At 38.9% G+C, this 14,327-nt stretch overlaps 1 protein-coding gene across 1 annotated transcript in view; it reads left to right on the forward strand.

Moving 5' to 3' along the window:
• UBAC2 (UBA domain containing 2) overlaps nucleotides 1–14,327 on the forward strand; it is a 107,793-nt gene extending 93,466 nt beyond the window's left edge. The window contains exons 8-9 of the mRNA XM_067293603.1: nucleotides 10,136–10,258; nucleotides 13,606–14,327. Coding sequence (XP_067149704.1) covers nucleotides 10,136–10,258; nucleotides 13,606–13,713 — 231 coding nt within the window. The 3' untranslated portion in view covers nucleotides 13,714–14,327. The remainder of the gene's footprint in view (nucleotides 1–10,135; nucleotides 10,259–13,605) is intronic.

Here is a 14,327-nt window from a genome sequence, read left to right on the forward strand (position 1 = left end):
ACGTACTGCAATATACCCGAATATTTTGGTCTTCCTCTCCTGACTTTTCTATATCTTAATCTCTTTCGTTTCCCAGCATTTTTCTGAAGTTTGTCTTTCTGCAACTCAGATGAAACCCACTGGTGTGAAAAGGGAAGAAACTGCTGCATCTGTGCCCCAGTGTGCTATCAGGGAGTCAACTTGACTTTCACTTCCCACTGAGAAACTTGGAGGGTGGCGGAGAGATAACCAACTTGCAAGTAGATATGAGGGAAGAGTCTGTGCCTAGGTGTTGTTGACAACACTGCTGTCACTAAAGACAGGCCTGTAGGGTATAGCAGGATAGTGGAAAGTTGCAGAAAAGGTGGTCAGTGCCTTTTGTTGGCAATTAAGTATCACTTCTTCTTTGAGTGCTTGTCCCTGTGTGCATTTTGGTGGAGGAGGGCATGAATCTCAGCCACTTCAGCTTGAAAAATACATTCTGTACCCACATGGCATCTGTTCTTTCATTTATGCTGAGCATGTTAAAGACACTGTATATTACCTGCTTCTTGGTTTCTCTTAACTTTCTTGGCTCAGGAAAGAGCTTCACCAGGTTGTTCCAGTCTGTGTGATGAGCCTACAGCCATATATCAAGATCTTCATTTCCTTACCTCTTCTGTGTCCTTCCCCCGCTTCTAAGCTATTTTTGTCTTTTTCATCATGTCGTCTTGTTTTTCTGTTCCAACCGCCATTACTTTTCAGTGAGACCAGAGACTCTGATTCATGTCACACGGCCTCTCTAGCTGAGCTTCATCTGCTTGCAAAGACCAGACTTTTTCTGTAACAATGTGACTTTCCCTAATTGTTTCTTTGCAAGATGTCCCTCTCCTGGGTCACTGGAGAGCTGCTCTGTGGGTAGGTATGTTGAGTGTCTTTATTGTTATGAGGAGTCTCATATCCTGAGAAATGTGCGACTCTCATTTTGTGAGCTAAGGACTGTGAGGCTAGATTGCTAATGTACCTCCTGGTTATATCTAAGGGGTAACTTCTAACCCTGGAGAAGAGAATGGTGCAAAGACCTTCCTGTGACAAGAATTCCTTTTCAAGAGTATTATCCTCATTCACAATGCTAGGAAAAAAATCCCTCGGGGAATATACTTCCAGATGGTCCCTCTCTACATTCTCAAAGTAGTGCAGGAACTTGTTCTCATCATATCCTTTAGCTTTCCTGCTGGCACTGAGAGATGGCACTTTGGCAAGGTCTTCTCTAATAACATCAGAAGTTTGAGTACCAACAAGTGCTTCAGAGACATTTTGAACTCTGGTGACCTTCTGCAACCTTTAGACCTTGTCAGGTCTGTGCAATCCCCGTGTCCGTGTAAAGTCTATCTCTCTCACAGCCAGCACTTTGGATGGGAACAGCCTGTTCACATCCTTCCAGAGATGTATGTATCATTGTCAGTAAAGAGTCTGCCAGGTCGCTTTACATGAATAAATGGGTGAGATTTTCAGCCAAGTGTTTTGCAGAGTCTTTTTCTCTAAGTAGATTTCCATTCCAACCACTGTGTGTTACCTAAAGGTACTTGGGATCTTTCAGACCTCAGTGAGCCTTTAACTCATCCTTTGCTTTTTGACACTTTCATGGCATTTTCAAATCTTGATTATTCTCTGTCATTTTTTATATATTTTTTTTCTTCCTGTTTAGGACAAACCTGTTTTTATTTCAGACGAGAGGCTTTACTAGTTAGAGGTTGAGTATAAAAACTATGTCTATACTGTTAAGCTTGGCATGTGTGAACTCTTTCTTTGTTTCTTAGTGCTTCATTTCAAATAATATTATTGCAACAGTTGATAATGCACTGCTATTTAGGTATTTCTGTTTTTTGTTTTTTTTTCTGGATAACTTTTTCATGGATTCTAGATGTGGAATCATTAAAAATTTTGCATTTCCTGGGTGCTGATCCAGGTAATGGGTTTATGACTGTTTCCTCTACAGCTTGCCACTTTATTTTTCTGTCTTTTTCATGGAAATTGGCCATTCCACAAGTTGAAAGCCACTAGTGAGTACTGCTAGAATAAACTGAGTATAACCTGATTAATAGCCAGTTGTCAGTCACTAACAGTGTCTCTGACTCCTGCTCCTCAGTAGCACTCCTGCTTACTTATTGAACTATCATTTTTTTAATTTGGAATCATGCAATTCTCTTTCTGTCTGACTCAGCTTTTGAGCTGTAGTCTTTAGCTGCTGACTGAATTTGGTTTAATATTTGTAATCAATTTCCCTACAGAAGCAGTGATTGATACAGTGGTTGGACAACTTCCTAAAGCAAAATATTATTTCAAAGCAAGTAATTTTTCACAAAATAGATTGTCTATTTTCTTCTGTGATTGTTCCATATTCTCTTCCTCTGACAATTTAATTAGAGGTAGTTCCCTTAAAGAAAGCTTCTGGCATATGAATTTCCCCAAACAGCTCTGGAGTATTTAATCTTCAGTTGTCTGATCTATTCCTGTTCACAGAATGGGAGTTTCTTTTTAGCTGTTCATGTTTTTTTTTATCTATAGCTCCCAACATGAGCTACAGAAGGCACCCAGTTTTGGAGCTGATAGGTTTCTAATGGCTTGTTCTGTTACCCTTGAGGTTCTTGTTAGGAAGCCAAGTAAACAAAAAGCATGTAATTCGTATAGTATGTGGTCTGTCTTAGTATTTGGATTTTCTGATTAGAACTCTGATATTAGCGCCTAACATCCGCAGGCCTTTTTCTACAATTGTTCCTTATAGCACTACCTTAAGAAGCACAGTAGACATCAAAGTTTCTCCAACACTATTGCCAATATGTCATGTTGTACGTTGGCTTGGGATTGTCAACAAATAGAAACCCCTCCTATTTGCAACCTGAGACAGAATTTGAAACTTTGCCCCCCAAAATAATCCATATTTTCTCTGTATCATCAGATACTGACTCTTCATACTCAGAAGTATGTGTTTATGAGACTATATTGGAGAATTTATTTTTATGCTTTCTGTGTTGAATCAAAACAACAGTTTTGGAACTCTGATTTCTCTCTTTTGTTTTGGCCTCTACTTATTTTCATTTGAAAAGGTTTCTGCACAGGAAGCGAGTGAGGGGTTATCTGTCTAACCACCATGCTTCAACAACAATCATCTGTCAGCAGTCAGCATCCCAAGTGCCATGCAGTAAGGATTTAAACAGTTTCTGTGATGTGTCTAATAGGTCTAAAACGGAGGTAACAGATTGTTTCCCCCAGTAGAGACTCCACATTCATGCTGCTGAACCTGCCTTCAGCATTTGACACGGTGGGCCCCCACAGCCTGGTTTTCTTACTCGCCAAGTGCAGAATGCGCAATAGAAGAATAGCTCCATTCCTTAAAGACCAGGAAGGTGATTATGATTGACAACTTCACGCCTCTGAAGACCCTCACTTATGAGGATCTGTTATAGTAACGGGGACTTACTTTTCAATATCTACCTGGGATTACTGTGGGAAAGGGTGACAAGCTCTGAATTCCACTGCCAATAGGATGACATTGATGCTTGTTTTTAAATGATATAGCCATGACAATGTCTGTGATGTTGCAGTGCTGACAAGAACTCAGTTTGGATGAACAGCAGCTGAACAATCAAGCAAGAGTGAGGCCATGACATTTGGAAAAGGAAGTGCTTTGAAAAGGTGGTTGAGGCCTTGTCTCTACTGTCTAGAGAAGACCAAAATCCCCAGTTTAGTGTGAGCAAAGTCTGAGAATCCTGCTTGGTACTTCCTTAGTGTTGGGTGAACAGATAACATCAGTTCTCAGAAGTGCTGCCTTTCGACTTCTGATTGATGTGAAACAACTTACTTTCTTCTTGGCATTGTGATCCATGACCTTCCAGCTGAATCATGGCATCACTGCTGTACTGAAAAGTGAGTGTTACAGTGGTGCGCGGTTGGTTCAAAATAGGTATGTAACCTTTTCATAACAGGTTAAAGCAGAGTGATCTGACTCAGTGTTCTGCGCTAGCTGCCAATTTGGAGGAGAACCTACGTAGCTTTGCACTTACTACCAGCCAGTTGCGTGTCTGAGTCATCTAACGGCACCCTTTCCTGTTGGGCATGATAAGCAGTGGTCTACAAGGCCAAATGCTTGGGCATACACAAGTACACTAGGAAGTGTTGAAAACTCTCTACATCTCATTTGACTGCAATAGCAGAAGCAGCTGCCCCCACCTCACCTCCCAGGGAGCAGTTGGCATTTCTGGCTTGTGCTGAAATCCTGCCATTGTCTCCCAGGCAGCTCCAGGGGCCAGATTAAGGTGTTGCTCCTAGGTTTCAAAGGAAATAGCTGATCAGGCATCAGCTGCAGCAAAGACCACATGTGGATTTATCAACTTCCGTGACATGTGAGCTCCTTTGGGACACAGCTGACATCAAAGTTCAGGATGCAACAAATAAGAGTTGGAGACAGAACCTCCTGGCTGAAGAGACCTGTCTGCAGGACAAGTTTCCAGAGGAAATTGGAATATTTTTAGAAATTGTTGGAGTACTTTCCTTGGTGAAAAATTTTTCCATCATAAGAATGATGTTCACAACACTACTACTGTTATATTTCTACCCTCTTTCAAAGAAAAGGAAGTTACTGAAGTTAAAAAAGTAATAAATGAAATATAGACCTGCATGAGTTTTGACCTCACAAAAAGAGAGAGTCTAGACTGTAAGTCCACTGGAAATTTCACCGTTGCCATTGATCTTTTATATGGAGTGTTCAATACTGGGGAAGCAGGTATCGGTATAGCATCCTAAAATAGAATGTGTCATTCACGGCTACACTTTTTCTTCATTTAGTTCATCAGTATGTGTACTTTGGAGTCAATATTTTGTACAAAATTTTATTTCTGGGAAAAAAAAAAGTACAGCTTTCCGTACATTCAATTTTTTTTTTAAAAACGAAGCTTAATATGAAACAAGTAAGGCAATGTTTATGCCTGCACCAAGTAATGGCTCCTATGCAGAGTAGTAAACTTTTAAAATGTTGCTTTAAAAAATGAAACGTAAAGCTATTTCCTTTTTTTTTTTCTTTCTCTGTGGTTGTTGCGTTAAGAAAAGGTGAACAGGACAGATATCAGGAGGTGTTTCCTGTTTGTGCAAACAGATGGCGAGTTGGCATTAACCATATATATGAGATAACATTATCAAAATATCTTAACCACATGCTACACTTTCAAGAGGGCTTTTATAAAGCATTTTCTTTCACTGCTTGTGAAATTAATTAAAATGCGTACAAATGAGTTAGCTACGAAAGTGGATAATTATTAACTGTCCATAATATGACATTTTTGTTTTTCAAGCATTAAATAAGAAGTGCTTTCGCAGAGTATGCCACTGCAAGTGTGTATATGCGACACAGGTAGAGCTGCCTTTTTTCAAAGAGAGTAAGGCAATTACTTGAACTAAATGGCCAACTGGGACTTCAGCAAGCTATGAAACCAAAGGTATTTGCTTGCTCTAGACTGGTATGAATGTCTCTTCCTTATTCCTATATGGAAACAGTATTGTCCCAGACACCATAAAAACACAGAAGAAAGACATCAAGGATATAACGTAACAAAGCACAGCATCAGTATGTAAAGCACTGGCAGCTGTCCAAGAAAAATTCATCAGTAAAGCATTCCTTATCATCTTTTTTGTGCTGATAGAGCTGCCGTGAATCCATTCCCTTAATCCATTCTATTTTTAGATCTCATTCTTTTGTCACCTGGGGTTTGTGACTGATCTGTCACTTTGCTGTAATAGGTAAGTTCCAGCATCGCCAGTATACTCATAATCCACTTATGGTAATGATTTATCTGGGACCAGTGCCCACTAAAATGATAATAGCTGTCTCCTATCAGACAGTAACAAAGAATTTACAGTCAACTCATTCACCCAGTCCCTGCACTGCTAAGAGAAAGATAAAATATCCAAGGAAACTGATTTTTTCTTTAATTGCAGAATGGCATCCTTAGGAGGAAGAAGAGCTCATAGGTCGGTCTTTGAATGTGTCCATCACCCTTCTGTTCAGCTAACTGATGAAGCAGTCTTTTTGTCAAGTGTTTTCCCTGATGGCAGTCAGGTGACTGTAGCAGTCAGAAATAAGGGCTCAGTCACATATTTGAAGTATTTCTATGAATGATAGTTTGCAGACTGATTTTTCAGTGATTATCTTTCTCTAATAGTGTAGCAGAAGTCAGGACTTTCTGAAATACAGTTTCTGATTATTGCTAATAAGACAAGTATGACAGCTGCCACGGAGACTAGAAATTCTTCATAGCATCCCACTACAAGGACCCAACTGTACCAGTTGATGGGAACCTTCTGCCTCTTTACTAAAGTAAGCTTGGTGCTGTTTTAACACACTGATTGATAAGAAGAGAAGGCCTCCTGGAGCACAGATGAAACAGTAGAGAAATCAGATACGCAAAGAAATTTTCCTTTTGCTATAGTAAATCATTCAGCAGTCACAAAATTGAAAAATTTGGACTAAGAAAGCAGATATGAGCAAGAAGTCTTACCTTTGTGTAGATAACATGATGAGCAGCTACTGTCTAGAGCACTGAAGGGCGGGGGGGAGGAGTGGGTGCATAATGTCGAGTCCCTGAGTTGCACCATCAAGCTCTCTAGGGGCTTGGCTGCCTGCTCTGGCTCCTTTTCTGCCTCTGTTTTGGACCACTCCAGTTAGGTCTATCTGAGACAAATCTGCTATGGAAATGGGATAGCCGTAAGGGGTGCGGTGTGAGCTCATCTGTGCTGTTTGGTACTGGTGCCAGAGTTCACTGTTGATGTAGACTTTTTTTTTTAAAGTGTACTGGAATATGCATAAGTGTTGTTTGCTAATCCCCAGTAGGGACTCACACATGGTTTAGAAGCATTGCTTAAATGAATTCATCAGATTGGATACCTTCATGTGACATCTTCCTGAACTTTTGCCAAATAAGTGTGTTAGCATGGTCAAAACCCACTGTAATACAAAATTTATCATAAAACTATGGAAGGGGAGAAGACATCTGCAAAATAATTTCTGTGAGGCAAGGCAGAGTTTTGGTCTGGAAAACTCTTTCTGCCTATTTTTTTAACTGGAATTTGTGAGATTTACTTAATACTTTTTTGCTGTTTTCTTTAGGGCAAATTAAATTCTCAGACCTTCAGGTGTTTCTGCTCTGATGATTAAGGTTGTCTCTAAGTTCTTACGCAGTCACCATCCATAGTCTTGATCTCCATCTTCTGTGGATCTGAAAGCTCTGCTGCGGTTTTGACATTAGCTGCATTTCCTAGCTGCGCTCTGTGGGATGGCCAGCAATAACTCCTGCTGCAGCTCCCTGAATTTGTGCTCTTTTGAATCCACACTGTGCATGTCCAGCATGTAACTAGAGGCAAGCCTGTAAGGGGAAACAATTTTCTAGCAGTTAAGGATCAAGAAGCATAATGTGCATGGCTTTGATGCAGTATGTAAGGTAATACACATATGAGCTGACCGATGAGATGACCATCTGGAGTAGCTTGGGATTAATCCTAAATGTAGTGTTCACATAGCTTTACAGAGTTTCAGCGTTTACAGAGTTTCAGCCTTTAATACTTCTTATTGTTGTATTTCAGATATTCTTATGTTGTTAGTATACTTAAGGGTTATGTCTGTCACAATTTTCAACAGTAATTGAAATATTCTGAGGGCAAATGATTAGAATTTTTCACTGCTATTTTGATCTAATTTTTCTAGTCTATTAGTGATTTCGGGGAAAGGAATAGCAATTTTTGCATGGAAATGTTCTGAATGCATCAGTGCATATCTGTGGTTTACTAAAATCTCTATTACAAAGCTGCAAAACTGAATGATTAGTAATGAATCTGCTGTTTTTTATTGGAAGTAATGAATTATGTGTGCATTAATTAAAAATGTATTGTAAGTTTAGGATAAGGAGGCAGACAAGTCTCCTTGTAGTGTTATGTGGCAACGCACAGGATAGAGAGGGTGCAAAACTGAACTGGAGTAGGTGGTTTGGTGGTGAAGCTGTGAGCACAGCTGGAAAGGTACATTTATTTCAGTCTTCAGATAGACTGGGGTACCAAAAAGTTAATACATTTATTGTAGATTTTAAATTTCATATTTATTATGCTGTATGACTTTGTAGCTGGTGCTACAAAGAAATGTGTCATGGTGTGTTGGCATTTCTCAATTTGCTAATTTTATTTGAATGACCCTTGGAAGGGTCATTTTCTCAGGTCTTTTCGGGATAATAAGTACAGGCAGCATTAATTCACTGTTTTTGCTGAACTGTAGAGTTTAATGGACTTCTGGAAATTCAAAATTAGTGAATTAAAACTCAACATACTTTTGAATGAGGGGAAATTATAGATGGGGAAGTTGCAGGACATGTGATTTTCCAAGACCACAGAGGAGTAGTGCAGTAGTGTCAGTAGTAGTTCTGAGACCCATCCCTGTGTTTAAACCACAAACTAATTCTCCTTTTTTACTATGTGTATACTGTTTGGTTAACTCAAGATTTATATGGAATCCTTCAATTAAAACTCGGTAACTTTTGAGCAAGAGTTTTATATATTGTGAAAAATAGATAGATACGTAAGATTTTTTTCCAGTTCAAAATTATTAATAGTGGAAACTATGTACTGAAAACTGGTAATAACTCCTAGATACCGCACGTCTTCCCAGAGGAAAAAAATGCACTATAATGTGAGGGACTGGAACATACTCCTCAACAGGCACTTTGCAAGGTAGCACTTCAAGTCTCATGTCTGCACTAATGCTTTTTAAGTGTGCTATTGCACTGCCCCCTGTGGTGTCAGGGCTCGTTGGGTCTCCTCTCGAGACAGAAAGGAAGAAAACAGAGGAAAGGGCAGGAAAACTAAATAAATTAAACTTTTTTGTCTGGGAGCAGGTTGAGCTGCCACTGATGATGCGATAGCACAGCGAACGTTTAGTGCTGTAAGAGTACATAAAGGCAGGAAGAGCCCTAGCCGAGAGAAAAAAAGAAAAACCTCTCTAAAGAGGAAGGTCTTCTGAGAAGCGACAGTATAGAACTAAAATAGAGCAACTAGAGGAAGGAAGTCCATGTCCTATATATACAGAAGGGGAGGGGGATCTTCTCCATAGTAACCGAGGGAGTGGAGGAGGAGGACAAGGACAACACCCGAACTGCAAAAAATTGTAAAGAATGCAGAGATTTGGGGGTTTTGCTCTCTTCCATGCTTGCAGGGGCTGTGGTTGTAATGTGACACAAAATCCCTTCAAAAATATTTCTTTAAGCTAATAAAATGAAGGTGGACTATTTCTGGATAATTATAACACTTGTACTTTACTATTTGAATTTTATATTCTAAATGTCTTATTTCTATAATACTTTTCCTAAGCTTGGTTGTTAAAAGAAAGTTTTGAGTTCTGTGATTTACACCATACTTACATTACTACTCTGTATTTTTATTATTAGCGTGTAGTTACAAAGTGTTTTGGCATTGGAACAAAGCCAGATTTTGCAATGGTATTTAATACGCTAAAATTAAGTGAGACCGTCTGTGTGTCTGTAGCGGCCGTGTTGGTGCAACAGAAGTAATCATTTACATGGAAAGTCTATCACAGAGATATCCTGAAAGTTGGGCTTGCACTCAGTAGCGTTAGTTCTGAGTTTCCTGCTGTGGTTTTGTTGATGCATGAAGAATCCATTTTTGCTTTTTTTTTTTTTTCCAGTTATTTGTGGCATGCTTTTTCCTAGTTAACTGCCGTGGCGGTCATGCACGAAGTACTTGCAGGACCCACCATTGTGTCTCTTGCTAATGATGTCCCTATTGGTGAGGAGAGCAGCCCCTTCAGACTCTGTCTGAAATCCTTCGCTGTAGTAAACTGAATCTTTCACAGGGGATATGAAAAATGAAGTATTAGCAAGAATTATGGCAATCCTTACCTCCTTTTATTAGCACATCTCCTTAATTTACGGTGAATACTTCTAACAACTAGAAAGCAGTAACCAACCCCAATTTTGAGTTTAAGAACTGCAGCAATTTTTGTTGTTTAAAATAAAGTATCTTACTTAAATGTTTGCCTTTTATATTATGTGGGATGGATGATCTTTTTTTCTTTAAAAAATGTGTATTTCTTTTTGAAAATACTGACAATAATGTTTGGTTTCAGGGTGGGATGATTAACTGGAATAGACTGTTTCCTCCTTTGCGTCATAGACATAATGCAAATTATCAAGATCATCGCCCGTCTGACCAAGAAACACCTCCACCTACTGAGGTTTCTGAAGAGCAGGTAAATATTTTTATATTTTAAAATGTCATTAAACATTGGTCAGGAGTTACTTCTGATTATTTGTATCTGTTGATACAATTTCTTAAATGTTCTCTACAGTAGCACAAATTAGAATATCAGGTAAGAGTCACAATACAGAGATAGTGAATTGTCATTACCTTTCAAACTAGAGTTGCAAATTAGCCTGGGAATTCCTGTGTTTATGTGTAGCTGTTTGTCTTTTGTATATAAATATGGTTGACTGATCTCACATACTGATGCCACAAAGAAATCTGTGTGTTTTCTGCCTAGTACAGGTTCAGATATTTTCTTTACTTTGGTTGATAGTTGTATTCTCAGGAGAGAGGTTATTCTACTAGGAAATTTAAGAAATGAATATTAATCTTGTTTTTTGTATTCAGGATTTTTGTGTGTGTGATCGAGGTCTCCAGATTTTAGCCTGTCTTTGGTCATTTAGGTGCATTGGTCATTTTATAGTCTAAGGTCTCAATTGCTCTTGAATGATAACAGGTTTCAAGGGAGGATTTCTCTTTTTTCTCTTTTTTTTTTTAAGGAGATAAATTGTTCTCATCAGGACTTGCTAATGCCATGTTGTTAGCTTCTGGTTAGTTTAAAATGAGATTGACCCAGACAGAAATCTTTAGTATGATCTGATTTCTAGCTTTGATTCAACATTAAATTACGTTCAGGATGTTCAAAACTGTAACTGTACCAGTGGTTTTGATTGAATGCCTGCTGGGCTAGATAAGTAAGGGAAAAAACAAAAACAAAAAAAACCCCAAACAATCCCAAGAACAGCTTCTTAGACCAATCAAACCTGAAGTTTACTTCTGATCAGCCTGAAATCCTTGTCAGTGCCAGGTGTGGAGTGGACAAAAAGGTTTCCCCACTGTTTTGGGGTTTTTTTTGATTGACAAATACTGCTTACTGAAACTTTTATTGTTGGGCTGGAACTAATAAAATTACTCTGGCCAGTGCTGGCTTCTGACCCAAAGTCTTTAGGCCCAGATTTATGAAAGCACTTCAATATATGCTTACATTTAATGATAGGGAGTTGTAGAAGTCAGCTGATTGCGATCATTGGGAAGGCTGCTTAGGTACTGGGAAAGGAAAAATGTAATCTAAGCACCCTTGATTTCTCGGGATAGTTTAAGGATAGTCTCAGGATATATGTGTTTTCTTAGAATGGAAGAAATGCAAGGTTTTCTTCTTCAGATTAAAATTTTCAAGCATTGGCAAAGCTTTTGGTACAAAAGTCTCTGCTTTTCTTGTGGGTTAAGTACCTTAAATTACCAATATACATCTCTGTTTGCTGGAGCTGGATTCAGTTCCTGTGTTTAAAACATATTTAGATGAAAAGAGCTTTTTGTTGTTACAGTTTATTCCCAATGACGCCCACTGGATATTTCTGTAAATGGGAGCATTGCACTTTTGTCCACCACTTCTTTAAAGTGAGAATTCATGGCAACTACAGTAAGAACCTTTCTTCTGAAGTGTATTTCTGTGGTTGCCTTTTATTATGCTGTCTGGCCTCTTTCTCATAAAAACATAATCTTAGCTGAAAAATCAGAAGTTGGAACCTTTAGAAAGTTGCTGGCTATGACATCCAGTTTGAAGTTAAACTATTGTTGCAGAGATGTCTGAAGTAGCAGTTCGTTTCTCTCTCTGCAAGAAGATGAGAAGCCCACATCGGGTTGTAAAGGGGAAGGAGGGAAAAGTACAAAAGCTATCAGTACAGTATTTGATATGCTGACAGCCAAGGTTTTCAAACATTTTGTAACAGTGTATTTATATAAAATCAGAGACAAAGCATGAAATCTTTAGGGAAAATTCTTTAGTGTCAGGAGAGTCATTTTACATGCTGAAGTATTTTGGAGAACGGGGGACCCCCACCCACGGGCGTAATTGTCAGTAATATATTTCTCAGTAAGCCACCAAAGCAGAGCAGGCTAGAAATACTGAAAGTGCTGGAGGTGTCTTGGAAGGTTGTTTTTGGTTGCACCTTTTAAAAGACATTTAAAGCTGGAGGCTTTCAATACCGGTTAAATTTCCAAGCAAAAGCACTAGATTCTTGTGGTCCCTGGGAAATGCACGTTGCTGTTGCACTCGGAGGAGGTTCATCCTGAGATGCAAAAGGCCACTGCTGCCTTCCCACGCAGCTTTGTTTTTCTGCTGCGGGCTTCGTAAAAGCCTGCCAAAGGAAGAGTAGCGGTAGCTCCCAGACAGCCTTTGTATCCCGTGACTTCTAGTTTCAGGAGCTGTGGTGTCTGGTCACAGGCTGTTTGTAAATAATGGAGCTGCATAGTGAACGCTTTGAATATTGCGTGATTTTCCTCACCTTCCTTTTTCTTAACTCATTCAGTTTTAATCTTCTGGAGTGGTATTCTGGCTTGCAGTTATACTTATTTGAGAATCGTAGGTTTAAAATGTACTTTAGATTGAAATGTAACCATTTAGAGGTTAATCCTGGCATAGATTAAATTTGGTTATACCTACTTTGCTTTTTATATATGGTGATTTGAGCCTCTGTTAGCACAGAGGAGAAAGGCCAGATGCCAAGAGTATATGATAGCATCAAGAGGGATGGTCGAGCAGTTACTGGTTACCAAAATCACTGTCTTACTGTGACCATTTCCAGGTTATTCATCCATCAGATGTCATGACGTACACTGTTTTGATAGCGTTTAGAATCCTGCAGGGAATTTAACTGAACCATTTTAAATACTGCGCTGCCTCTGCTCTAGGGCTGACTTCTAGAATTCTTTTAAAACCACCCGGGGTGAATGTTGGCTTTGTTGTTTTAGTGAGCTCCAGAGAAGTAGTTCTTCTCAAGGCAAGCAGAGTCAAGTATGTATGGACAGGTTTTCACATCTGCTGTACAACCCCATGCTTTGGTCAGTGCTAGCTTCTTGAGGGCCCATTCTTGTCTGGAGCAGCAAGCCCTGAGTTCAGATTTTAGGTGTCATATATGGTGCCATCACCATAAATGGTGTACTTCAAAAAATACCTACCAGGTAACAAACTTCCTTTCTATTTCAGTCTTCTTCCAGAGTGGATCAGCTAGAAACATACAGGTGTGGATTTTTCAGAAAATGTTTATTTTTGAATAAACTATCATAAAGCTGTAATCTCTGATCTGTTGCAAAGTTTTCAAGCTCATTCAAGCATGCCATCCCCGATACGCCTTTGTGATGGCCAGTAGCCATGCTTGCTTTCTATTTGGAAAGGCAGGCTGTTGCACAGACCAGTAGTGGAAAAAGTAACTCTGTCACTGTTACATAACTAATACATACATAGTGTCAATAAAATGGTGGTTTAAAAGTGGGTTTCTGTTTTTTCTTTGACAGGTTGCACGACTTATGGAAATGGGATTTTCCAGGGGAGATGCTCTAGAAGCTTTGAGGGCTTCAAATAATGACTTAAATGTAGCCACTAATTTTCTGCTGCAACACTGATGGTTTTCTGTGTGGAGGAACTTTACTTGATGGGTTTGTGTAAGTCTGAAAGAGAATCAAAGCCACCTGCTGGACAGACTCGCAAAGGTTGTCCCTGCAAGCAGTGTCAGAAAGAAGAATCTGTCTCCACGTGAGTGATGATTCAAAGCAATGTTAATGAATGACGTGAACTGTTCCCAAGCCTTCAAATTAATTGGTGGTTTCTATTCTGGTTATCCATTTGAAAATAACTTTAATTTCTACTTACTACTGGATATCATCTAAATTTGTCTTAAAAATAAAATAGGTGGGGGGGTTTTCTTGTGGATCATTGTTAGGTATGTTATCAGACTTAATGACTAGGAAAAGAAGCTCCAGCAACTACCAACAGCTACATTTATCTATCAAGAAAAATCATATTTCCTTCGTTTACCAGTTTAATTCCTTTAGCTTACATTTTATTTTACAGTACTTGATTTTTGGTTACAGTAATAAGATGTTTGAAGATCACTTCATCTTCAACCCAGTAAAGGGTTATGGGAATATTATGTCATTTTTCAGAAAGTTTTATTAATGCCTGTAATATTTTATTTCTTGAATTCCTTTTTAAATAAAAGTTGTCATTCAGCACATAA

This window comes from Apteryx mantelli, chromosome 1, assembly GCF_036417845.1.
Source record: "Apteryx mantelli isolate bAptMan1 chromosome 1, bAptMan1.hap1, whole genome shotgun sequence".
NCBI lineage: Eukaryota > Metazoa > Chordata > Aves > Apterygiformes > Apterygidae > Apteryx > Apteryx mantelli.